We start from the raw sequence: 26784 nt of genomic DNA, 5'->3' as shown, positions 1-26784 counted from the left end.
ATTAATGACTCTCCTATGGGTAAAGAGAGGATGATGTTGATCTCAGAGGCTTGGGGGTGTGGATTAAATGGCTTTATGCATGTACTAATGTAGTACTCTTACCGTTAAACACACCAAGTCTCAAGCCTCAAGCAGCTTGAAAATTGAAAGGCACCTCTAGTTTCTCCAAACTGGTACTGCCCCGAACGTGCCAGAATCTGCTTGCCCTCGCAGCACTTCCAACAGCACCTTTGGTCTCCCATATAATTGACTGTGAGCATTGGAAATAGTTGTGGTTTTTAATACAGTGATATTTCCTCTTCGGGGACTCTGGCCCCTGGTCTCATTTCAGCGACTGCTAGCTCTGTCCCAAATGTGGTTCTTGTTTCTTCCTTGTCTAATGGAGAGAGTGTGTGCATTTGCACAGGGTTTTTAATGGGCTGTAAGCTGTTGGCTCTGAGAGAGATTCTTGGTTCAGAGCCAGGGAGACTTTAAATGTTTGGGGAAGCCTGGGAGTGCTGCCGAGGGGGCCCCTCCGCTGCCATATGCATGACGCAGGTCACCACAGGCAGGTAGATGTTCCTGTCCCCCTGACAGACAGGAGGAGCCCAGCTCCATGGACAGGCACTGCTAGGGCTCTGTTCCTTGCTTAGGCGAGGCCTCTGGGCCAGGCAAACTTTTCTACGAATATCTGGAGTAGAAGTTTTAGATGAAGCCAGAGATTGTTAAGAGGGGTCCTTTTTTATCATTCCAGAAACAATTGGGGAAGCTTCCAATTTGGCCGCCCCTGGTGGTCTAGACCATAGAGTTCTCAAGATGGAAATAACTTCCAGGGATTTTTTCTCTCAGGCAAGACCACACCTCTGCCATCTCAGAAAGACAAATCTGTTCTATTTTGAACTTCTCTGGGAAGGAGATTTTGCAACCATGCTTGGAAACAGTCTATTTTTAATGATCTCTGCACTTTTGCCTTCTCACTCCAAGCCCTGTGGCTGAGGCCCGTTGGCCTTTGTCTCTGTGAAACCACCCTTCGTGGCCTTGAAGGTCATTGTTCAGGGTGGTCATCCCTCACTACTTTCTTCTTTGTGGAATCATTTCAACCCCAGCACGTTTGGGTGGTGGCCAGTACAGTTCTGGGTTTCTCAAATGTCTCCCCCAAAATCTCCCACCAGCAGAAGTGTGTGAACATGTGCACATATGTGCGCACACACACATACACACCCAGGCACACATATCGCCTTTAAGGAAGCCCCAAAGTGGCCAACTGAGGGCTCAAAATTTCCTTGAAGTCTACTGTTTTCTTTAAACATTCAAGGAATTGTGACATTCTGTCTCCAAATATAACTGATTGTTTTAATTTTGAAAGAATGCTTTAACTTACTTAGCATCAGGAAAAAATGTACATATACACCCTCCTTTTTTTTTTTTAACCCCTGAGGACATGGGTAGTTTGGGAAGATGCCACATCTTTTTTTCTGGGATGTCTGGTGCCCCTCGCTGCACTGCTAACAACCGGAGTTAGAGAAGGTTGGGTAGTGCGTCTCCTGGCTCCTAGTACAAATAGATCTGACTTTGAATTCTGACTGTATCACTTGTTAGCAGCCTAACCTTAGGCACATTACATCAGCTTCTCAGTTATAACAGTGGGATAATATTTCCTACTTGATAGGGTGTATTCATTCAACAACCATTGAGAGTCTGCTATGTGCCAGGCTCTGTTATAGGGGCTGAGAATAGAGGTGAATAAGAGAAAAAGATCCTCACATATAATGAGGTGTTTCTATTCCAGATGGGAGGAACAGACAATATATAAATAAGCAAATAAGAGCATTTCAGGCTGTCAGAACTGCTATGAGGAAAATGAAACAGGGCAATGTGATGGTGACAGTGTGTGTGTATATGTGTGTACGTGTGCACTCATGTGCACTCACTGCTTTAGATGGTGTGGCCAGGGAAGCCTCTTTGAGGAGGCGACATTTTTTTTTACACTTTTGTGTGTGTGTGTGTGTGTGTGTGTGTGTGAGGAAGACTGGCCCTGAGCTAACATCTGTTGCGAATCTTCCTCTTTTTGCTTGAGGAAGAGTGTCCCTGAGCTAACATCTGTGAGGAGGCGACATTTGAATTAAGGTCTGATTGGGAAGGAGGAGCCAGCTTTGAGAATTAAATGAAGGAGGTTAGTAAAGTGCCTGGCATGTGGTAGGAGCTTAGTTGACGTTAATTGGCTCTCTTTCTTCAAGAATCAAAGAAATACTGTTTAAACATGGGGAGATAGATTTTATACGTTGTTAGATGTGATTGGAAGGATCTCAAAAGCACAACCAGGGAATTCGGACTTTGGAAATGATACAGTGGGATAATTTGTTTGCATCCCAAATTGTTGCACCTCTTCCAAGGATGGCTGCTCAAGGGTACTCCTGAGTAAACAGAGTTTTTCTAATTGTATTTGCACCTGGGCCCTGATAATCAGTGTCTTTTCCTTTGTTGGAGAGGCCTAGCTTTCTACTCACCTACTGCTGTGACCTGCTCCCATGGAGCATGTAAATAATATCTTCACCTCCTTAACCAAATAATATCAGGCTTGAGTTGTAACCTGATAAATATATGGGAAGAACTGATATAATTATTATTTCCTTAAAGAAACATTGTATTGTGCAAGATGTGCATTTCCTAAAATATGCCAGCTCTTTTTCTAAAGTATTTTTCTTTTACATATATAAATAATAGTAACCAAGCCTTAAACTAGTGATTGTACAGGACATTATGGCCTATGAAGCCCTTTAGTACCCAGTATTTGGGCTTCACAGCATTCTGGAGAATTAAACACCATGAGGCAGAGAGAAGAGTCTGAGTTTTGGAATCAGCCCAACCTGAGGTCCAATTCTGGCTCTGAGCCTCGTCTGTAATTTTTCTTTAAAAGTTAAAACAGTGTTTTATAAGCAGAGGACCCATAGCCCCTTGGTGTCTTGAGTATATTCTTGATGGTTAGCAACTTAAATTAGATTTCTTGTTTTAGTTTAGAATTTTCAATTTGATGATAACCTAAAAATATTAATATAAGTCTGTTCTGGATAATCTGAATGACAGTTTATTAACTGAATACCTCCATTTTAGTGAAAAAAAGATTTTTAAATTTTTAATCCATAAAAGGTGGCAATTTTGAGATACCTCATAGGGTACCAACCTCCAAAGACCCTGCCTGTCCTGCAGAGGTCACAACCATGTCCACCTTCAGCTGTGTTGTACAGGTTCTGTCTTTTGTGACCCAGCTCACACTAGCACATTGGCAGTAAGTATGGTGGTAAATAGAGGTGAATTTTTTTTCATCAAGTGGCATTTAAAATTATTTTAGTGTTATAGATTGGCTCTTCAAAATAATGGATTGGTGGTTTAAAACAAGTTCATTTTTCAGAAGGAAAAAATAACTCAAATGACGATCTGTTGTGCTCAAGTTCAAGAGAATCTCATCAAAAGGTGAAACTTTAAAGACTATTCTACAATTGCACCCAACAATGTCTATTTAGTCATTAGCCATCCATCACGTGAAATTAATATTGTTAATTTGAATCTTTTTTGGTTTTCAGTTTTGTACTTACTGCATTTGTTGATAAGCATAAAAAATTTATACCTGGTTTTGTCTCACACCTTGGGGTGTAAGACACATGAAAACAGAAATTATAGTAGAATATAGTGAAGTGTGTTCAAAATGCTGTGGATGGCTAAGGGACAGAGCAACTGTCCTTGCCTGGGGAGTCAGGGTAGTTGGCAAAGAGGGCACATAACATTCAGTAGGTCTTGAAGGGTGAGCAGAAATTTATCAGGTGAAATAAGGCTGGGGACGAGGGAGAGCTTTTGAGCCAGTCACATGGGTTGTATGAGGCACAGAGTGGCGTAAAAGCTTGGTGTGGTCATGTGAGAAGTTAAGAATAGGGAAGTGCTAGAAGGGGAGGCCGCAGGGCTAGGTAGAGGCCAAAGAGTGAAGGGCCTTGTGAGTCAGGCTAGGGGACTGGATTTAGTCTTAGAGGCAGAGGGGAGCCCAGGGATGTCAATAAACATGGGACTTGGATTATGTGATTTTTAAGAATGTAATTCTGGAGGTGGGGAATGTGAGGGTTGGATGGATAGAGACCAGATAAGGACAAATGGGAGTGAGGCCTTGACCCAACCATGGACCATGAGAATGGAGAAAAAGGGAAAGTCCACAGATATTTCTGAGGTAAAAGTGGCAGAATTTTGTGTCCAGTTGGAGGAGGGGAGTAGGGGATGGGATCACTTCTGGATGAACCAGAAGATTAGCGTTCAGAGGATGAGGTGTTCAAGTCCTGGTTAGGCGACATGTTGAATATGAAAAGCCCATGTGTCATTCTGTTGGAAATGTCTAGTTGGTTATTAGGGATATAAATCTGGTGCTTGGGAGAGAGTTTGGGGCTGCCCATTAATAAGGGAGACATCAACCTGAAGATCATTGCTGATGCTATAGTATTTCCCTGTGAGAAGGTTTGGATAAGATTGGAAGGCCAAGAATGGAACCCTAACATCTGAAGAGCAGATAGAAGAGGAGAAGCAAGCATACTGAAGAACTAGACAGATAGAAGAGAAGACAGCTAGAAGTTTAGGAAGAAAACCAGGACAGGATGGTGTCCTGGAGTCAAGGAGAGAGAAAGTGTCAACAAACAGGAGGTAATCAGGGGATCAAATACTGAGTGCATTACTTTAAAAGGACAGGAGAACTGTCTTTTGGATTGTCAGCCTCTTTTCATTTAGGCACACGGAGCAAGGAAAACAGTAGAGGCATCAGAGATCACTAGCCAAGTAGCTGAACAGCCATGACATGTGCTGCTACAGAGAGAGTAGGTGTTTCACATTTAACAAAGCAAATGGGCAAGAAACCAAGAAGTTGGTACATTTGTCCTTCATTCATCCATATGCTCATTCATCCATCCATCAAATATTTCCTGAGGGCCTGCCAGATGACAGACTATGTATGAGGTACTGTTAGAGTATATGGAACGCAAAGATAAATAAGACAAAATCCCTGCCTTGGGGAGCTCACAGTGTTGTTGGGAGACCGTTGTGTACACAGATAATTATAGTGCCAGGTGGTAAGTGCTATGGAGAGGGATATGGTTAATGGCCCTGGTGCATCGGAGAAAGAGCATTTGACCTAGATGGGAAAGGTCTTTGGAGCTGAGTAGGAGTTCAGAGGCACAGGAGAAGGAGAGAAGGGGGAGAGCATTTGAGCTGAGAGAATAGCAGGGTGAAGGCAGGAGGGGAGAAAGGGCACGTCCTGCTTCATGCACAGTGTGAGCATTGGGGGTGAGGGAGAGCAGAGGTAGAGTTGAAGCTGGAAAGGAAAGGTGGGGCCAGATTATTAAAGGCCATGGCAGAGAATGAGTTTGGAGCTCATGTTTTGGAGAGTGGGAACTCAAGAGACATTGGTAAGCAAGAGAGTAACACAGTAGGACTGGATTTCTAGAACATAGCTTTGGTGACAAGAGGCGGCCTGAGTGGGCAAAGGAAGGACTGAGGCAGGGAATCTGGATAGCATCCCATCTCAATTCATTTGTAGCCTCCTTCGTTCAGCAAAGTATAGAACACCTATGATGCGCTTGGCACTGGATGCTTACATGTTCCATGGCAATGCTTTTGAATTGACTGTCTTTCAGGAGCCTGCTGGTTCCAGCTGCTTCCTGAAGAGTGCTGGATATTGATCCAGAGGTAGATGGCCAAATCACCAGACAGAATTCTCTGCTAGAAGGTGACTGTTTCCCCAGTCAACCTCTGGGTCCATCAGCTGGCACTGTTTATTGTGTGAATTACTCATTATTTTGACTGTCCTGGTTGGCTTGGGTTGCAGATAGGCAATTGCTGTTGAGAGCACAAGGCCAAATGGACTAGCCACCGAACACAAGAACACACCCAGGCATTGCACACAGAGACATCTGCTTCTGTTTCCCGAGTAGCTGTGCAGCCACACAGGGCGGACTCAGTACCCAGACACATGCTCTGTGTTATTTTTTAGTTATAACTGAGGATGATTTCCATGTGGCTGATGATGAAAGAGTCAGGTCAATTTCAGAAGGGGGAGTGTTTCCGATTATGCAGATCACATCCAAATATTTACCTCATTCCATCATTTTGGCTGGGTCCTGTATTTGAATATCATGGAAATGCATCCGGGCCTACTTTGCACTGTGTTTAGGGAGGATCTTCTATGCTTAAAGCCTGCTCTTTGCTGGCAGTGGGGAAGCCTGGGCACAACCTGTGGGATTGCCTGTCTCTCTTGTGGGACTCAAAGCAAATCAATATGTGGCAAGGAATGTCAGTGCTCTTCCAGGAAAAATGAGAGCCTATTAGCACGGGAAGGGACCACGGCCCTAATCAGTTCCAGCCAGCTCACTTTCCTGTCATGGAAACTGAGGTCCAGAGCCATAGACTGACCTGCCGCAAAGCAGGAAGGGAGTAACAGCAGACTTGGGACTGGAACACAGGGGCCAGTCAAGGGTTTCTCACGAGTCTTCCCTCTTCTTTCATCTTTCATCAGTTCCTGTTGCTGCTAGACCTCTTTTGTTAAAAGTATATTTCAAATGGAGTCTGCTTAGCCTGGATCCCATGTAACATGAATGTTTTCCTGTCTCACATGATAAACTCCGATTTGGCCTCAACTTGAATGGCAGAAGTAGAAGGGGTAGGTCAAAAATGCAGGGAAGTTGAGGGTAATAAAATAATGTGGCTAGAGCATTTTGAGGTTAAGGAAGTAGCAGCATATGGTCAAGGTCCAAAGCCTGAAAGGTAAGTTCAGTTGAGTGCTTTCCTCTTCGAATCTCACCTAGAGCTCTCCAGCGGCCAGTGATTTCTTCAACCAGAGGATGCATTCAAATCACTGAGGAAGCTTATTGAAAATGCATATTGCTGGGCTCCACCCCAGAGGTTCTTATTCTCTAGGTTTGATGTAGGAGCCAGGAATCTACATGTCTCAAGTAGATGTGAGGTTGATTGTGTGGCAGGTACCCTGTGGGTCACACGTGGAGAAACAACACAGGACTAGGAATAGGAGGACAAGGGTATGTCTGTGTTGTTCTCCAGTGTTTGTGTCAGAGTATATACTCAATACCATATATGTGGATGAATATGGTAGAGTTTGATGTATCTGAGATCATTTATTACCACAAGAATTCACCAACTGGGAGGACACAGGTATTGAGAGAGAACCTAGGGGCCCAGCAGACAGAGCTGGAATTTGCAGGGCAACCAAATTCCCACCTGCTTAGCTTTCACATGGCTGCATGTCAGTGGTTTTTTTTCTTTATATGGCTCATGCTTTAGCAAAGGCTTGGTCCTTTTCCACATTTCTCTCTCTCTCCCTTGGCCTCCACTCATTCCTCCTCCTTTGTTAACAGTTTTGTGCAAATGCGTCCTTTTAACTGTTCCTGAAATGCATTCATTTTACAGCTGCTGGCTTTGACATTAATGCTAAGAGGTAAGATTTTGGGCCTTTGGAGTGTGTTGTATCAGAGTCAAGATAAGTGATTAAGATATAAGGTTGAATTCGTCTTTCGGAGAAACCATCATGGTGGTTTAGATCTGGTTTGAGTTTGGAGCCTCTTTATCAAGATATATGACCTCCCCGGGCCCCTGCACAGGGTCCCAGGTAACAAATGTCCTAGCTGAGCTGCCAGCTCTAAGTTCCTGCTCTCCTTTGCTCTCAGCTTTCCAAAACTTTGCTCTCTAGGCTCAAACTCCAAGGTGTATTTTTGTAATGTTTGCTTTAGGGTGTTGACTTGGTTATGTGGCTAAAACCAAACCTACTTTTTCCAGTCTTTCCTAGAATGAGACTTTAGAATTTCAGGCTTTGCATGTGACTCATTTTCTATGAAGAACAGATGGTGGGTTTAATTTTGTAGAAAGAAAATTAGAAACCAGTGAAATCTTACATGATTTCACATTAGTACCAAAACCAAATACATTGAAAACATTTAGAGCTGTTCCTAGTTACAGATTTACTGGTGGCAAGAGAAATTCCCAGGGTTTTCTGTGACAAGGACTGCCACCAACTCTTGGTTTACTTGGTGCCTCCCACCTCCCACAATCTGTTCTGCATCTTGCTCCATTTAATGTATTTATTTTTATTTATCTAGCAAGAATATTGTAACCATGACCGAACTTTTTTAAATTACAAGAAAACTGTCCTGGGTCTACCTTCAGTAACAGATCTTATGTTTTCATTTTTCCATGTCCCCTTCTAGGCTTTGTTCATATGCCAACAGAATCTTTACATTATTATGATCATGGTATAGTTACAAGATTGTATTTGGCATTTTTCACTTAATATTATGTTACAAAATTATTTCCATATTGCTCTGTATTGTTCACGATTGTGATATTTCATTGAGTAATTAAGCTCTAATTTGCTTGACCGTCCTTCTATTTTGGTCTTATATGTTCATCCCCCTTAAAAGGATTATGATGAAATAAAACAGACACAATCGCTCTGATTGTTGCTTCTCCTACTCTTCTCTAAACTCACTTGCTGTCTGACCCTTGAACCTCTCATTCACTCAGCCCATCCTGTTTCATGGAGACCTTGCTTCTCTAGTTATGCTGACTGTGGCCAGCTACTGTCTCTATATGAATTCTCCAGCCCTGGACTCCCTCAATCCGAGGCTTCTGCCAAGTCCAGACCACCTTTGATCATCCCAGTCACTGCTTTCTCTCCCCTCAAGTCCTGTGCCAAAGGCAGACCTGGCTTGGCTTATTTCACATTATCTTGGTCACCATACTTTATGTGTATATTGTAATATTTGCAATCATTTAGATATCATTTAGGGTTCTTTACTGCAAGCAACAGAAATTAACATGAGTAGTAGGGACTTTAGTCAAACCAACCTAGGAAGCAGGTGGGCATTGAAGCAGGCCAGAGAGCAACAGGAATGTTCTTAGAGCATAAACAGTGGGGTCAGGGGAGCTGCTACTGGAACAAAGGACCCAAAGCCATTTCTAGTCTCTTGGTCACTCTACTAGAGATTCACATTGCAGGGAGGGAGTGTCCAACTGGCCCACATTGCCTACCTTGGCTTCAGCAGGCAGGGCCCCTGAATACATTCTCACCACACTTTATCCAGTGTGGAAGAATGATTTCCTAAAGGACCCAGAGAAAGAAAAATGATTGCCAGGCTGCCCTACACACACATCTTCCCATTAATATACGTTTACATGAATTTCCCTGCCTAATTTTAATTTCCATACAACCAACCCCAAAGTGTCAGTAGTAACAGCATCTAGCTCCAAACCCAAAATCTTTGGGGGATTTCAGTTTCCCCTCTAGCTCTGCCAGTCTCTTCTTTTACACGACCCAAGTTGAGTGAAACAGGGATGTGACTACCCTGATTCTCTGACATCTCTGAGTGCCTTCCCTTTTTTCTGCTCCCTGACTCATGCCCCACAGTGCCTGTTTAGAGAGGCACCATAATATCTAGCAGTCGTTTTTATATGACGAAGGGGATGTTAGAAGATTTGGAGCGCTTCATCCAAAATACACTCATCTCCCTTGACCCTAGCCTCACCCCAGGCTGGACATATCATAATCTCTGGAAGAAGGGGCATAACAGGGTATTTGTACTTTGAAAAAGCTTCTCTTTTAGTTCTGTTATCTTACGCCTACACCCACCCTGGCCCTATTCTTTAAAACCTCCAGTGGAATGGAGAGAGCACCGGTTTGGTTCGAGGGGTGGATCTGCTTCTTACACATTCTAATTTTGATTGGTGACATGTTTCCCAGGGAAGGGATGAAATGCAGGTCTCTTATGTTCCTGCTGGGTGACTGGCAGTGCGTTTGATGCTTTACTTTGTTATTTCATTTCATCTACCTAACAACAGTCAGATTTGCATTATTTTGTCTCTTATATGTATTTTCAAAGTCCATGCTTCATCCACCGGAACACTCTGTACCTCAGTGACCACATCTGCAAAGTGAAAGTAAAAATCGTTGAAATCAGGATGAAATCCTGTGAGTATCAGATGTAGGGCTTGTGTTAAAGTAGTTCAGGCATATAAGGGATGCTTTTGTTAGTCTTAAACAGCTCTTCTTTCTCTTCATGTAGCTCTTTTGAGGATTAAGTTAGATAATACATATAAAGCACTTAGCCCTTTGCTAATATTCTCTACTAAATAAATGGTGGTTGGTGTTGGTGTCATTTGTTAAACATCTGCTGATAGCTGTGGCCTGCCAGCTGCTCCAAGCTGTTAGGTGAGCCCCTGGGGCAACCAGCTAGTTGTATGACGGAGGTGGTAGGTGGATGAGGAGGCCACACTGTGTTCTGCTTTTTCATTCATGCTGCCCAGTTTGGTGGGGAAAGATTTTTTAACTGGGCTATTTCCATTGCCAGGGTCAGGGAACTACTCATATTAGGTTGAATCATGTGAGTCATTTGAAACTATGAATCATGAAGTTGCATTTTCGTAGATCAAAAATGGTAACATATCAGTAATTATTTATGCTTCAACCTAATGCTTAAAGAGAGATATCTACAAATAGTTATTCTCTGTATACTCTTCTACCTCTAGGTTGTTTTTTTTTTCTTCACCAATTAATATATTATGGAGAGCTATCCACTTTAACAGACATAAGTCTACCTTACTCTACCAGGTAAATTGCATTGCATTGTTTGGACAGACTAGATTTTGTTTAACCAAGCTCCTATTCAGGGACATTTAGGTTGTTTCCAATTTTTTTTGGTTTTGTTCTTACAAAAAATGATGCAGTGAAAGTTTTTATATACACAACTTTACGCACTAGTTTTGAGTGTATCTATAGGGTCAACTACTAAAAGTAAAGCTCCCAGGCTAAAGGATATGTGCATTTAAAATTTTGATAGGTATTGCAAAGTTCCCTCCAAAGAAGTTGCCTCAATTTAGACTCCCATTAGCGCTGAACATTCTTGCCAAAGCAGTATTGTCAAACTTTATAATCTTTACCAATCTAATGGGTATAAAATGGAATTCTGTTGTTTTATTTTACATTTGTTTGATTATATGTGATGTTAAACAGTTTTCATATATTGTGTTTATTTTCCTGTTATATTAGGCAGATCAGGCTGCCATAACAAAATACCATAGACTGGGTGAATTTATTTCTCACAGTTCTGGAGTTTGGGAAATCCAAGATCAAGATGCTGTCAGCTTGGGTTCCCCAGTGAGGGCTCTCCTCCTGGTTTGTAGATGGCTGGCTTCTTGCTATGTCCTCACATGAGAGAGCTCTGGTCCTTCTTCCTCTTCTAATAAGGACTCTAATACCATCATGGGGGTTCCAACCACATAACATCGTCTAAATCTAATTAACCTCCAAAGGCCCTGACTCCAGGTACCAGCACAGTGGGCGTTAGGGCCTCAGCATATGGATTTTAAGGGGGACAGAAACATTCAGTTCATAACAACTGCAAACTACCCGTTCATGCCCTTTGTCCCTATTTCCATTGGGTTTTTTGGCTTTTTCTTACGGATTTATTAGACCTCTTTATAAATGAGGAAAATTAGCAGTTCAGGGTGCACTTGAGAAGCACCTCAGGTTTTCTGCTTCAGTCTTTATATGTCCTCTGTGTATTGAGGAAGCGGCAATGTTCTGGCAGCTTACAAGGCTTTGAGTTTCCACTATTTGTTTTTGTCTCTTACTGTGATTTATTCTTTGATTTTGCTGTTTGTCACTGACTAACAGAGGTCCTCTTAGCTAGTCCTAATGTTAGGAATATTATGTCTCAGAACACTTGGAAGTTTTCCCATCTTGCCGCCAATCAGGAAAGGAGGAGGGAGCAGGGTCATTCGGAGGGTTGGGAAGCTGTGGAGGGAGGATGGGAGGCTGATGCATAAGGAGGCTGACATCCGAAGCCCTCCTCCCTTTATTTTTCCTTTGATTTTCCTTCCTTCCTTTCTCTTTCTCTGTATTTCCTTCCTTCCTTCCTCTCTGTTCTTCTGTTTTTTCGTTTGTTTGTTTCTGGCTGTGTACTATGAAAACACAATTCTGGAGCATGTCCTCAGATTCTCACCATGGGGACTGAGATGGAATTTCAAGTCACTCGCCATAATTCAACTATAATAGAGAATTCTTATGAATAGAATAGGATGGAATGTGGTTTCATGTTTTCTTTCTCCAGGGACCCTGCCAAATTTGGCAATAGGAAATTAAGGGTGGGATTAGTTCTAGGAAGTGGATTTTTAGGATAGCGGCATGTCTAATCCAAATATTAGAGACAGTGCCTAAGTTATCTGTGTTAATGAGAAATCAGGAGGGGGTGGATCACTGAAATCCCTAACTGTGCCAGAAACAGACTTCTGCCTTTGCTGGTTTATCCTGATTATCCTTCTACTAGAACTATCAAAATGGATTTATTTCTACTCATTTCACTCTTCTGTTTTTCACCAACAACACAGCCAGGAAGGCAACATACTGCAGGCAAAAAAAAAGGACACTAGAGTAGGAGCCAGGATTCCTCAGTTTTAGTCCTGTCTGTACCCCTCACGAGCCTGCGACTCTGGGCAAGTCATACAGCCTTTTGGGGCCTCGGTTTCTGCCTTGTAAAAGGGTCAAATTAACACTGGCCTCCCACAGTGGCCTGAGGGGTCCTGAAAGGTGTAACCTGAAGCTAGTGGTGCCCATGCCATAGAGCCCGTCCCTGTGCACGTGAGCTGTCTGCCCCGTGCTGGACCCAGAGAGGGTGCTTGGCAAATACATGTCCACTTTTCTTCCTTGTCCTGGAAGTACCAACACTGTGTTAGTCCCACAGGGACCAAATGTTTCTGTACAAAAAGATTCATGAGAGAATAAAGAAAATATTGAAATATTGCGTGCCTGGAATTCAAACCATAGGGAGGAAAAGGAAGGCTCTCGGAGCTGGGCCTGGTCTTGACCTGGGCCCGACCTAGCAGCCATTAGGGTAAGAAAGGCATCAAGGGGCAGGAAGAGAGAGTAACACAGCGGATAAGAGCAGGGTTTGGAGCCAGACTCTGGGCCAATCCCTATTCTGCAACCTACCAGCTCTGGGACCCCAGGCTTGTCACTTTGTCTCTCTAAGTGCAGAGTTCTTCTCATCTAAAAAGGAATAATACAGATACTTTATGCAGAAGAGTCCTCTGAGGTTTACCTCAGAGTCTGACACCCAGGGTGTTAGATCCCTAGGGTGGCTGTAACAAATTACCACAAACTTGGTGGCTTGAAACAACAGAAATTTACTCCCTCAGAGTTCTGGAGGCCTGAAGCTCAAAATCAAGGTGTTTCTAGGGCCACCCTCCTTCCAGTCACAGAGGAAAATCCTTCCTTGCTTCTTTCAGCTTGTGGTGGCTCCCGGCATTCCTGCTTGTGGCTGCGTCACTCCAGCCTCTGCCTCAGTGGTCGCATGGCTTCTCCTCTGTGTCTGTGTCTTCTCTTCTGTGTCTTATGAGGACACTTGCCATTGGATTTAGGGCCCACCCGGAAAATCCAGGAGGATCTCATCTTAAGATCCTTAACTTAATTACATCTGCAATCACCCTTTTTCCAAGTAAGGTCATATTCACAAGTTCTGGGGGTTAGGGCACGGACATATTTTTTGAAGAGGGCCACCATTCAACCCACTACACACACTTCAGGCATTACTTTATATGTCAAGACTGTAGTCTGATCTGGCACTTTTTTTTCCAGCCACCTCAGTGAATCCGCCATCAGTTTGATATTAATAAATCAGGACATGTGAGGAAGGAAAAGAAAGAACAAAAGCCGGTTAGTTTGTTTGTTTTGTTTTATATTTATAAGCAGGCAAATAGCTCCTGGGTCCCCAATTTAGTAGTGTTGAGTTGAATGCACTTGCTTCGTGCTCTCATTCCCCCTCCTCCTGCTGCCCACACAGTGGCTGTAAGGAACTGCAGCCCTGCTGTCAGAGAACCTTCTGTCTTGCCCTTACTCTGACCCCATCTCCTGCTGGCTCCACCCCACATTGCCACTGACCTCTCGCCCTAGCTCTTTGACCATGGCTCCTGTAGCCTGGTGGTCTGACATCCAGCTCTGAGCCCAACCGTCTGGTTAGATACTTGCTTGCTCCCTCGGTTCCCTCAGCTCTGTCACTCATCCTGCCTCAGTTACTCCCTGAACCTTCAGGAACCCACCTTAAGCTATAAAGGTCACCCAGAGACCACTCTGTACAAGGAAAGTGGCCTCAATGAAACAAGCCCCGTGGCTTCAGGGGGACTGATTACTGGAAGCAAAGACTCTATCTAAGAGCTGAGCCCTCGCTTTTAGTGACTACACTGCCAACTACAGCAACGGCCAACACTTAGTGAGCACTTACCTCAGGCACTTCATGGCGGGGCGTGGGGGGGTTCCTTGTCAAGTCCTCACAGCCACCCTCTGAGGTAATCTTAGCTCCATCTCTCATTTCCCTGTGGTTACGAAGGAGTTCAGGCTTCTCAGGTTTGTTCATACAAAGGGGAACACAATCCCTGGAGCTTCTCACTGCTCAGGGGTACTGTGGGGACAGAGGAGAAGGGCAACTGTAAAAGGTCTTAGAGTTCTTGGGCTGAATAATGCTGCCAAAACCCAAGATCTAAAACAAACAAAAGTCAAGGTAGTCTGGAGGCATTTTTGCACTTCAGATGAAAGCCCGAGGTTCAGTGAAAACCCACATTCTATGGAAAGTCATAGTGTCGCTCAGTGTCTGACGGGTAGGAAGGACATTCCAGGAGAAGGATCCAGAAGTGCAAGAGTAGTTGTCTGCTGGGAGAGAGCAGGGAGTGCTGGAGCTGCAGGTACTGGGAGCTGAGTCCAAACCCGGCTGCAGCACCATGAGTGGGGCGGGTCACAGTCTCTGAACCTCAGTTGTGAAACCTTACCTCTGAAAGGTGAGAATGGCAGTAACCAGGGCTGCCGTGAGGACTAGAGATTACCCTAGTTATCTGGCACCTGGCACCGAGTGGGCGCCTGAGTAATTACAGCTATTATGTGATCCTCCTCTGTGGCCTTCTTAAACCCTCACCCCACCCCCTCCTCACCCCGCTCAGTCAGGGCAGCCAGTTCCCCAGGAGCCTCCCCCAGTCGTGTACTAGCTGCACACAGCTCTTCTGCTGCGGGGTCCAGGCTGTCTCTGTGGACCTGGGATGCTTTGCTCCTTGCCCTCAGGCCTAGCTCAGTGCTGGCATACAGCTGGTGCTCAGAGCATGTCTGCAGAGTGAAGGAACGCTGTGTACCCACGCTTAGCACGTGTCTGGCATAGTAGGTGTCAGTGAAATGACCAATTAAACGAATGGGAATGTAGAATCACCCTCTGGATAGAACCGTAAAACTTTCTGACACTTTTCACTTCTGATTCACCATGGAAGCAGGAAAAATTATCATCATGGTTACTAACAAGTATGTATTCAGTGCCAAGCTCCCTGCTAGGCACAAGGATGACCTGGCTCAAATCTCTTTACATCCTTATGAAGTCCCATCTTTCTGAGAACAGTGAGGCTCTGAGAGGTTCAGAAACTTCCCCGTCACACTGCCAGAAGTGGTGACAGGGATGTGACACTAGGCACCTGGCTCTGCAGCCGGGCCTCTAAACTGTGGTGTCCCATTGCCTTTATTGTTTGGAGACACGGGGCTTCCGGCCTTCCCAGCAGCTTAAGGGAAGTCCCTGAGGCCTGAAGCCCAAGGACCTAAGCTGGAGGTTAAGGGGGACTCCTGGGGGGTAAGCCTCAGTAAGAGGTGAGGGCACCATGTTGAACTCTCCAAGGCCATGGTACCCAAAGCAAGGACCGAATTAGGACTTTTGTGGGCCCTAGGGTCTTTTGCTTTTGTGTCCCTTCCTCCATTGAAAAATAAATAAAATTATACTTCATGAGTGTTGGTATAAAGACAAATATAACCTAGGCCGTATTATGTTCATTTCGTTCTTCAGATTTTAAAACAGGCCCTATGCCGACTTGTGCCTAATGAAGAAGCCTTTCAGGCTATCCAAAGCTTTGGAGGGTGAAGCAGGAGCGGGTGTTCTGGTCCCCTAACCAGTCTCTGTCTCCGCAGGTCCCGCAGCGGATGGTGGCGGCGGCCGAAGGCGCGCAGGAGGACGGCGGCGGAGGCGCCCCGGGCGTCTGGGGCGCCTGGGGGCCCTGGTCCGCCTGCTCGCGCAGCTGCAGCGGCGGCGTGATGGAGCAGACGCGGCCCTGCCTGCCCGGCTCATACCGCGCGCGCACTGGCCCGCGGCCCGGAGTCCCCGCGCGCGCCTTCGCGGGCCACGTGGTGTCGGCCGTGCGCACGTCGGTGCCGCTGCACCGGAGCCGCGAGGAGCCGCGCGCGCCGGCCGGCCTCAACGCCAGCCGCCAGGGCCCAGTGCTGCGGGGCAGCCGGCACCCGCAGCCACGCGGCCGCGAGCCCGCGGCGGAGAGAAGGTACACGCCCTCCGCACCCCGCCCTCCCACCACTGTCCCTGATCCTGCCTGGATGTGCGGCGCGCGCTGCACTAGATTGCGGGGCTGAAGCGTTGCTCTGCCGGGTGGGGAGGAATTCTTGGCTCCACATATCTCCTTTCATCTTTTGATTTATTTTGCAGCCTTGTAAAGCGTTGAGGCCACTCCCACCTCACTCTGAGGTTCTGAATAGTCTTTAAAGTGAAGCTAATTCTAGGAATGCCCTTAGACATCAACCTTAGGGAGGCCCTGCAGCGAAGTGAAAGTAGAAGGGGACCTGGAGCCGGGAGACCTCGGCTCCAGTGCTCCCCTGGTGCAGGGAGAAAGAGAGAGATCTGGCCACAGGCTGTGTGGATCTGAGCTGAGGACACAAGACAAGGAGGCTTCTAATCCAAGAGCGGATAGAAGTTTCTAATCACTGGACAGGTTAGATGTCTGGAGCTTTAGATGCTCCCTGGCTGTGGGTTTCAGGATTCTATGAACTTTGCTAGAAAGTTTCTCCAAAGAATTTTGAGTGAGCACACTGCTTTGAGGATCTAATTAAGGACCTAGACATTTTTTAGAGTCTTATAAAATATAAACTCCAGAGATGGCACAGTGGTGTCAAAATAGTTGTATAGCTCTAAAGAGCCTGCCCTGGCTAGGCCGGCATAAATATGCCAAACTAGGCAGTGCCCATGGGAAAGGCAGGTATATAGGGTCTGAGGAGAGCTTGTCAGTGAATTAGCTGATATTTACAGATTCCTCAGCATTCAACAATATTTGTTGGGTACCCTAGGTCCATGAAGGAGTCTGAGAGAATGTTAATATATTTTGTATTAATAATACAAAAGCAATAACAACAACAAACAAACATTTACAGGAAGAGCAAAAAGTGTACGATATGCTCTCTGTGCTAAAGAAATGTATAATTTAGTCGTCAAGCCAAGTTAATGCCCATCCCAGGCAGGGCACATGCGTGTCAGGTGGGCTGCCTTGCCCCTCTTGTCACTTGCAGTTCAGACATCAACAGCGATGGCCACCCTCTCCCACTGTGGTTAGATGCTACCATGAGAGTCCTTCTCAGCCATCTGCTGTGGGCTGTCACTGCCAGACACCTGGAGGTGGGTAGGAGATGGAACCCCTCTACCCTCCCCAGCTGCATGCTCTTGACCTGATCAGTAGGAGTTTGGAGAGAGAGGACCATTTCACAGAGAAGGTGTTTTAGACGAATTGTGAAAAATAAACCAAACTTGGGTAGATAGAAGAGAGAAGTGAAGAATTGTGAGTTTCGAGGCCTGGCATGTCCTGTCAATGGGAGAGTAAAAGAGAAAGATCAGCTGGGAGAGTATGCTTCTTTCTTTCTCTCATCTTGTGTAAAAGCTAAGCATCCTCCAACATCACTCTGGGACTAGGGTCTGCTACCAGTCCTAGTGCCGAGGGCTTGATGTATGTTCTCTCCTTTCATCCCAACCCCAACCGTAATAACATAGCTCCCTAGTCTCTTATCTGAAATGCTTATGGCCAGTGTGTTTCACCATTCAGAACTGTTGAGATTTTAGAAAGGTAATTCAGGGCATAGTGCACATATTAATGGCATTCCTTCTGTGGTGTGGGCCAGCATCCCATTATCAAACACATTATTATTTTTGCAATGCAACATGAATGTTTACATCAGGTAGGATAAAAAAAGACCATAAATAGAACTTAATGGACCTTAATGTCCATTAAGGTCAGGTTTGCTGCCCAATAAGTTTTGACACCAAACTGACAAAAACATTTAAAAAAAAAAGAGAGAGAGACAAAAACTTGGTTTTCCAAACTGTTGGTTGCAGAATTGCAGATTTATAGTAGCTAAGGCTTATTGAATGCCTATTCTATACCAGGCACTGTTCCTGTCTCTTTACATTGACATGAGATGGATGTTAATATTATCCTCATTTTAGGAATGAGGAAACTGAAGCCCACAGAAGTGGAGTAACTTGCCTAAGGCCACACAGCTGGTACGTGAAGAGTTGGAATTTGAACCTAGACAGTCATGGCTCTAAGGATCTGATGAAGGAAATGTTACACACGAGCAATCTGAGGCCCTGAGAGGTTAAACTACTACCTGGAGTCCTCGAGCCTTGGAAAAGCTGCGATTCGAAGATGCCGCTGACTCCCAGATCGCTGGAGTACTCGGGGATTTCTCTTACAGCCTCTGTGGTTAGAACCTAGGAGAGCTGCCCAGGGAACAGGCTCGTGTTGGCTGCCGGCCTGGGCTGCAGGCATTCCGCCCCACGCGTTTTGGCAGCAGGAAATTTTTTTCTTCTAACTTATTGACAAGGGGCCAGTTACTGTTTACTATAAAGTTCCTGCAAATTTTTATCATGCTCTTGTAATTTGACAGTTTCAGATGAAACAATCCAAATATTAGTCTGGGAGGCCCGCACTGCTGACAAATGTCACGCTCTTCCCAGCTGACGAAAATCACGTTTGCTTATATTTATCAGTCATTAGGAACTTGCATAGTATATGTGACCCCAGAAGAAATGTCAGCATGTTCTGCAGATGGCTGGCTGCCGCACTCTCTGTTTCAGGTTTGAGGCGAAGGCTCTTCGGGCTTAGGTGTTTAAGAAACTGTTAGATTGTTATGCTAGGCAACTGAAAACTTAATTGGAGCCAGATAACAAAAAAACAAAACTATTCAACCTTCCAACAAATATTTATTAAGCATCTACTACGTTGTAAGGCCCTGTGACCAACAGAAAGGGGAATAAAAAACAAGTTGTGGGGCCTCAACGCTCTTACTGACAGACTAGAGCAGCTGGTTGCAAACTTACTATTTTTTAAGCATGAGAATCCTTTCTGTGAAATCGGTCTTACTTAGAGGCTCAGTTTGTCACACGGACAAAAGCTGAGCTGCTCTGCTTCCATCCTCAGAGGCATCATTATAGAACCCCAGGGTCTAGATCAAATGGAGCAGTGGTTTTCAACCTTGGCTGCCCATTGGAATCCTCTGCTCATTTTTTTAGAAATCATGACACTCTGGTCACATCCGAAACCAACATCCGAATCTCTGGGGATTGCGCCCAAAGTTGGGAACCATGAGTCTGGAGGTACCTCTTTGGAGCCTCAAGGTTCCCTGGAAAAGAAATTGGGAATCGAATATTGTCTCACAGAACTTTCCAAGTTTGGTGAGCACACATCAGAATCACTTGCAGTGGGATGGGGAGGCTTGTTAAAAGTAGAGCTACCTGGTCCCCACTGTCCCCCCTGCCTAATGGGGATTCTGTTGTGTAGTCTGTGGTGTGACCTAGGTAGCTTCATTTTAAATGATTCTGATGTATTCCAGAGTTTGAGAACCACTGCTCTAGAACGTTAGGAAAGACATGTATGTGAATGCCTTCCACACAGGCAGTATGATGACATAGTAATGGCAATGACTGTGGCCGCCATTTTGGAGCATGTCTTATAGGTGCAGCCGCCATAGCAAATGCACCAGCACATTTACAGCTCACACAACCCTGGGAGGCAGGTACATTTATTCACATTTTACAGACAAGGAAACTGAGGCTCAGAGGAATGAAGCGACTGCTTAAGATCACCACTTCAGAAGTAACAGAGCCAGAATTCTAAGTAGGTCTGTTGGAGTTCAGCACTAAAGTTCTTTTTGCCGAAATGGGTGTTTTTGAAAGTGACCCTGCTTGCTTTGGGCAGGTGTGGTCAGAAAGGCTGCTTGGAGGGTGGACAGTTTAGTGAGGTCTTGAGAGTGGGCGGGATTTGGTAGTCAAGGCTTAACATGAACTGCATTTCTTCCTTGCCATGTTCAGCTCTCTTACCGAGGGAAATCTTTGCATCTAGTCGTAGGCACCAAGAGGCCTCAAAAACATTGGAAGCTACAGTCCCTCTCCTTGGGGGTGTGACTCAGTGGTGATGGGCCAGTGACAAACACAAGAAAAACTGCACTTGCCAGAAAACAGTAAAAATGTGACTAGAGTTCAGGAAGATGGGAAATTCTTGTGGGATGGAGCAGTCATGGAAGACTGCACAGAACAGTAGGATTTGAACCCAACCTTGATGAATAAATAGAATTGACTTAGCTGGAATATATCTGAAAACTTCTTGAGTCCACTTGCTTCCATATCAGAACTTTGTCTCATTAAAACACACACACACACACACACACACACACACACTACAAATTGTACTCTAAAAGCCTTAGAAAGCGTGTCAGTACTGGAGCTCTCCCAAGGATCCCGAGCTTAGGAAAGTTACAGAACTTCCCTCAGCCTCAGGGGCTTCATCTTTCAAATGAGAGTCGTAATAATACCTGTCACATGGGATTGTTGAGTGATTAAATGAGATAATATATTCATACTTCGTGGCCTATAGTAACTGCCCAATAAATTGTAGTTCTGCCTCCCATTATGGGTTTAAAGGCTGGGTATTAGTGTGTTAGAGAGTTCCAGTTAGGACTGTGGTTCTGCAGGAAGGATCAGGTAGAGAACTGGGACCGCATAGGAAGACAGGGAGCCAGGAACTGAGGTCTAATCCAGGAGGGAACGACTCTGGGCAGCACAGCCTGTGTGCAGCAGGGATTCCCAGGGCCTCGGCACCCTGCCCTCTGCCCTTTCTCTGTGTGGCCTGCTTGGAAAGGCCCTCCATAAAGTGTGGCCTTCCCCTGGGATTTAGTCAGAGCGGTGGCAGCCTGGGGAGGCTCTCGACTTGCAGAGGAGTCAGCCTGCGGGTCTGGGCCAGCAGCTTCCATGATGCACTCAACCAAGTCCTCCCTCTCCGTGCCCAAGGTTGTGTCCTTGTGATGGCTGAAGGAGGAGGGGCAGGTGGGGGAGAAGGGGAGTCAGGCTGCGCATGCAGCGGTGCAGCAACTCACACCTGTGAAATTAAAGACACCGCTTAGTAGGAGAGCCTTCCTCTCAGTTTCTGGAAATGGGTCCCTGCAGACAGGAGGAAGCTGTAAGGAGCCCCTGTTCCTGTAGGACCTTCCCCTTTGTAACACGGAAACCAGACAAATTTCTTTCCATTCCCACAATGTCTAGCGACAACAGCATCCAGAGAGAGTGCCTGCTGTCCAGAGTCTAGGTACAGAACCTTACAGAAACCTGTTGTAATGTCTGTTGGCCAGTTTAATTCTGCTTCCACAAAGGCAGGAGATGAGAGCAGCACCCATTCCTATTTGAGGACGACTTTAGGTAACGTTTTCGCTGCCCTGGTTGCCAAAGAGTCTACTAACAGATAGCTATTCCCTCCCACTGGGCTTCCTTATACTCACCAACATAGGCCAGTTTTCCTCATCATTACACATGTGAACCATCTGGCATCTGGGCAATGGGATGCTTGATGGCTTTGATTCAAAGGTTTTCAAGATAGGGAGCACTCCTCCCATTCCCCAGTGGGCGTTGCAAGTTGAAAACTGTCATCCACTGGAGACTCTTGTAGGAGCCCAGGACGTGAAAGTCACAACTGTGAAAATCTCTGATGCTGTTTCCCTTGGGTGGAGTGTGTCATATCCCTCAGGTGTCAGAAAGAGGCTGCGGAGGGTGGGCTTCCGAGAACATCCCAGAGGAGTCTGGCTACTCTCCTGTTGGGAGGTAGTCTCGCTGGGTCAGGGGTGCTCTGGCCCAAGCTGTGCAGACCCGCATCTCAGGAGCAGTTTGTGGTCTGTTCTCAATTATTGGATTTAAAACAAAATATTGGTCTTTATTTGTTTTCAGTCTCTTAACCAGACCTTCAGATGATGGGGGAGCAGGAGCTAACACATCCTGAGAGGCTGCAGAATGCATGATAGAGAAGAATTCAGCTCTGGAATGGATAGGTCTGGCTTCTCTGCCCAGCTCTGCCACTTATTAGCTGTGTGTCCTGCTGACATTGCTTAAGTTTTTCCTAATGAGGATAATAATACACCTGCTTCATTGGGTTGCTTTGAATTGGATAACTCGTACAAAGTGCTTAGCACAGTGTGGGGCCACCCATAGGTACTCAGTGAAGGTGGCAGGATGCCTCCCACATGCTGAGCACATTGGCTGGCGTTTTACACGCAGCATTTCATGTCATTGTCTTGACCGCTGGTGTGGTAGACCAGTACTGTTCCATTCATGGATGATAAACTCACGGGTCAGAGAGAAAATGTCTAGTTCAAGGTCATACAGAAGGAAGGCAAGAGAGTCAGGGGTTAAACCTGTCTGTGCTAGCTATCCCACTGCTGGGTATTTATCCAAAGAACTTGAAAACACAAAGGCATAAAGATACTTGCACCCCTATGTTCATTGCAGCATTATTCACAATAGCCAAGACTTGGAAGCACCCTAGGTGCCCATCAAGGGACGAATGGATAAAGAAGATGTGGTATTTATACACGATGGACTACTACTCAGCCATAAGAAATTATGAAATCCAGCCATTTGTGACAATATGGATGGAACTTGAGGGTATTATGCTGAGTGAAATAAGTGAGACGGAGAAAGTCAAATACTGTATGATCTCAATCATAAGTAGAAGATAAAAACGACAAAAAAAAAACCACATAGCATTGGAGATTGGATTGGTGGTTACCATAGGGAAACGGGGGAGGAGGAGGGGAAAAGGGGTGATTAAGCTCACGTGTGAGGGGATGGACTAAAGTTTTCGGGTGGTGAACATGATGCAATCTTCACAGAACTTGAAATATATTATGATGCACATCTGAAAATAAACAAATAAATGAAAAAAAAATAGGAAAAGAAACCTGTCTGTGCTACATCATGCTCCTCTTAGCCTACTACTTCTGGAAAGCCTTTTTCAAAGTACAAAGTTTGATAAACTAATACTTTTCTCTCTGATATAAAAAAGTGAGATCTTTCTTCAATATCTACCCCCCAAGTTTTTAGTCTTACATGGTAACATTGACACCGTCTCCAGCATGAACTCCGAAGTCTATGTGGGAAGCTGAGAGGAAATACCAACTCGCTATAGTCAGAAGCCGACCCTGCAAATCCTTCACATAAAGGGATTTGCTTTTGAGGGTGAGATCGCAGGGCTTAATTGATAGAGATGACCTGGGCGTTACCTTCTTGTGTTTTGTTTTCATTAAAAATTTTTTTTCTTGTGATGAGAACTTTTATTTTCTTTTTCTTGCTGTTTTATTTTTTCTTCTTCTTCTCCCCAAAGCCCCCAAGTACGTAGTTGTATATTCTAGTTGTAGGTCCTTCTTGTTGTGCTATGTGGAATGCTGCCTCACTGTGGCCTGATGAGCGGTGGCAGGTCCATCCCCAGGATCAGAACCGGCGAAACCCTGGGCTCCCGAAGCAGAGGGTGCAAACTTAACCACTTGGCCATGGGGCTGGCCCTCTGCTTTCATTTTAGTTCACTCAACATTCCTTGAGTATTTGCTGTGAGCGAGGCACTGTGCTAGACACAGAAGGGTAGACAGGTAAAGGAGGTGTGTTTTCAAGGACTCCACGTAGAATGAGGGAGCAGCCCACGGATACCCACCATACTGGCGTGTGATGAGTATGTTACCTGTGGGATGAGCAGAGGGCTGTGGGAGCCAGAGGTGGATCTAATTCTTGGGGAGTCAAGGTAACTTCGTGGTGAAGGGCACTTCCTTGAAGGATGAGTTTGCCCTTCTCAGTGGCAAAGAGCTGGGAAGTACTTGGTATGGATGGGAGATGGCAGTGGTTTGGTGACGCAAGAGGAACAAGAAAATTTCCTTGTCCTCAAGGGGCTCGTGCTGGTGGGGTAGGGGAGGTAGACAAGCAAACAGACATTCACAAGACCAAGTGCCCAGGAATCTCTGAAGGGGATGCTCAGGGTGCAGGGAGGGACAAGAGGGATGAGAGAGGACTGCAGAGCCAGGGAAGGCTTCACAGAGGCAATGACGAGAGAGCTGAGCTTTGAGGAAGAAGGATTTTAGCAGAGTGAGGGAGTGTGGAGGGCATTCCCTAGGAAGCAGACTGCAGGGCTGAGCCTGGAGGCTTGGTGAGCATGTCCGGATCTGGATCTGGAAGTCGAATGGGCTGCTGGGGCTGGAGCACTGTCTGTATCTGAGGGAGCGTCCAGGCGAGACGGGGAAGCCCACAGGCTCCTTTCCTGGGAGGGCCTATCAAGCAGTCTCGAGGGGACTGAGCTAGAAATTCTTTGAGAAAAACAACCCCCATAAACACGATGACCAACTCTTTTCTGTTTTAAAGCAAAACAGTGTCTCCAGTGTGTAGTTGGTCTAAATCGCTCCTTAGGTCCCTTGTGATTCTCAAGGTGTTTGGCTATGCTGCCCCATCTCTGTAAATCTCAGAAGACAGGGTGGACTGGCCAGGGAGCTAAGACTTGCTCCTCTAGTGCTGTAATAGGTGTGTTGGTTTCCCATTGGTTCTGTACACTTGCCACAAACTTAGTGGCGTAGAACAGTGCAGATTTGTTCCTACAGTCTGGGAGTCAGAAGTCTAAAATCAAGGTGTCAGCAGGGCTGCGTTCCGCCTGGGGGCTTCAGGGGAAAATTTGTTTCTTTCCCTTTTCTGGCTTCTAGATGCTGTCTGCATTCCTTGGCAGGGAGGCCTTCCCTCCCATCACTCCAAACTCTTGTTTCTGTCATCTCATCTCCTTCATTGACTCTCATCTGCCTACCTCCTTCTTATGAAGACCTGTCAGATAATCTAAAGTAATCTCCCATCTCAAGATCCTTAACTTCATCACACCTGCAAAGTTCCTTTGCCACAAAGGTAAGATTCATAGGTTCTAGGAATTAGGATGTGGACATCTTGGGGTAGGGGGAACATTATCCAGCCTATCATAGGAGTACTTGCATTTCAGGAGTCTTGAAAATATCCAAGTAACAGGACAATTTCTGTGCTAGTAAGACTGCCGGCCACTTCTCCATGTCACATCTGGTTATTGTCAGTGGGAAATTCAGCAGTACTGTTTACCAGAAAAAAGAAGAGAAAAGCCACGCAATCCCCACCCTACCCTTCAGTGATCTTCTTTGGATGTGTGGTATTAATCAGGGACAGTGATGGTAATGGAGTTAAGGATAATAGATGCCCGAGGCAACTGGCGTATAATAAGGAGCTCTGTATTCCTAGTCCAGGGTCCAGGGTCCAGGTCCCAACTCTCACAGATGCTTTAATCTTGGGCAAGTCACCTCATTTCTCTGGCTTTTAGTTTACAGGCTTTGTAAAATAAAGGGGTCCTATTCCATTCCTTAAGGTCGCTTGCTAGATACTGATGAGTTATTGAGGCCCAACTTGCTGTTCTAAACGTCCCACCACCATTCTGCCATCCAAAGCCATGGAAAGAGAGGAAGGTGGCTGGAGACACAGCCCTCAGACATCTTCTCAGACCCGCTCTGGAATATGATGGTTTTCTTCTCTCAAGATGTATTGACATCGCAACCCTTCAAATCGCCCTGTTCAGACTTCTGTCTCATGACGTGAGTTTTTCTTACAAGTGCCGTCAATGTGTCTGACCTTCTCTTGTCATCTCCCTCTGGGCCTTGGCCCTTTTTCATTGGAAACATTCTCATTTCTTACCTTGGAGAAGGTCCCGGGCTACAGTCATTAGACCCCACTTCTTGCCTCAGCTGCCTCATTTGCTTACTGGGTGACCTTTGGGAATCATTTAATCTAAACTATAAAATGTGGACTTCAAAAACCAGAAGACATTGGGGCCTGCCTGGTGGCATAGTTGTTAAGTTCATACACTCTGCTTCAGCCGCCCGGGGTTCACAGGTTTGGATCCTAGACAGGGACTTAGCACGACTTGTCAAGCCATGCTGTGGCGGCATCCCACATAAAATAGAGGATTGGCACAGATGTTAGCTCGAGGTCAGTCTTCGTCACCAAAAAAAAAAAAAAAAACCCAAAAAACAGAAGACATTGTTCACAAACAAGATGGCTTGATTCTTTTATTATCCTTGACTAGATAGTCTTTGTGTTTTAGAACCTGTGTCTCTTTCTGTAATTTCTTGTATGTGTGTGCATATGTGTGTTTGTGTGTTTTTGCTTGAAATGTTCATTTGTTATGAAGCAGGACGGTCAAGATCAGGCCTAGATCACAGGCTTTACCCCACCCCCCTATTCCTGCCTCCCTGGGGAACTGTCCCTGGCTGTGGGTAGGAATCATTTGTTTTTTCAGCTCCTCCCTTCCTGCGCACTCTTTGGAGGCTATTTGCATTTCATCATTAATTACTCAGGAGCAATACGTTATTTCTGTGCTGAGGGCCCGTGGAGCTGAGTGGGCCTCTTCGTGATGCTGGGTAGGAAATTGCTGTTAATTAAACTTCACAAAGCCACATGCCATTTTCCTGACCCTCAGTCAATACCTAGGGAGTCTTGTTTCATACAGAGGGGCAGAAACCACATGGCAAGGAGAAGGGAAATCTTTGGCCTTGTCTGTGTTTCTCCTTGGAAAATCTCCCTGGCGATCCTGGGCAGTTCACAGAGAAAGCAGGTACAT

The 26784-nt window shown here is 45.6% G+C and overlaps 1 protein-coding gene across 4 annotated transcripts in view; it reads left to right on the top strand.

The window, feature by feature from the left end:
- Nucleotides 1-26784, top strand: part of THSD4 (thrombospondin type 1 domain containing 4) — a 551036-nt gene that overhangs the window by 70643 nt on the left and 453609 nt on the right. For 3 of the 4 annotated variants that reach the window (XM_023654473.2, XM_070234557.1, XM_023654479.2), the window contains exon 4: nucleotides 15998-16362. In XM_023654473.2, coding sequence (XP_023510241.1) covers nucleotides 15998-16362 — 365 coding nt within the window. Of the gene's footprint in view, nucleotides 1-13645; nucleotides 13724-15997; nucleotides 16363-26784 lie in introns of all 4 variants that reach the window. The other variant, XM_023654491.2, reaches the window with a different exon arrangement.

The sequence above is a fragment of the Equus caballus genome, chromosome 1, assembly GCF_041296265.1.
Source record: "Equus caballus isolate H_3958 breed thoroughbred chromosome 1, TB-T2T, whole genome shotgun sequence".
NCBI lineage: Eukaryota > Metazoa > Chordata > Mammalia > Perissodactyla > Equidae > Equus > Equus caballus.
This window is presented reverse-complemented; position numbering and strand designations above follow the sequence as displayed.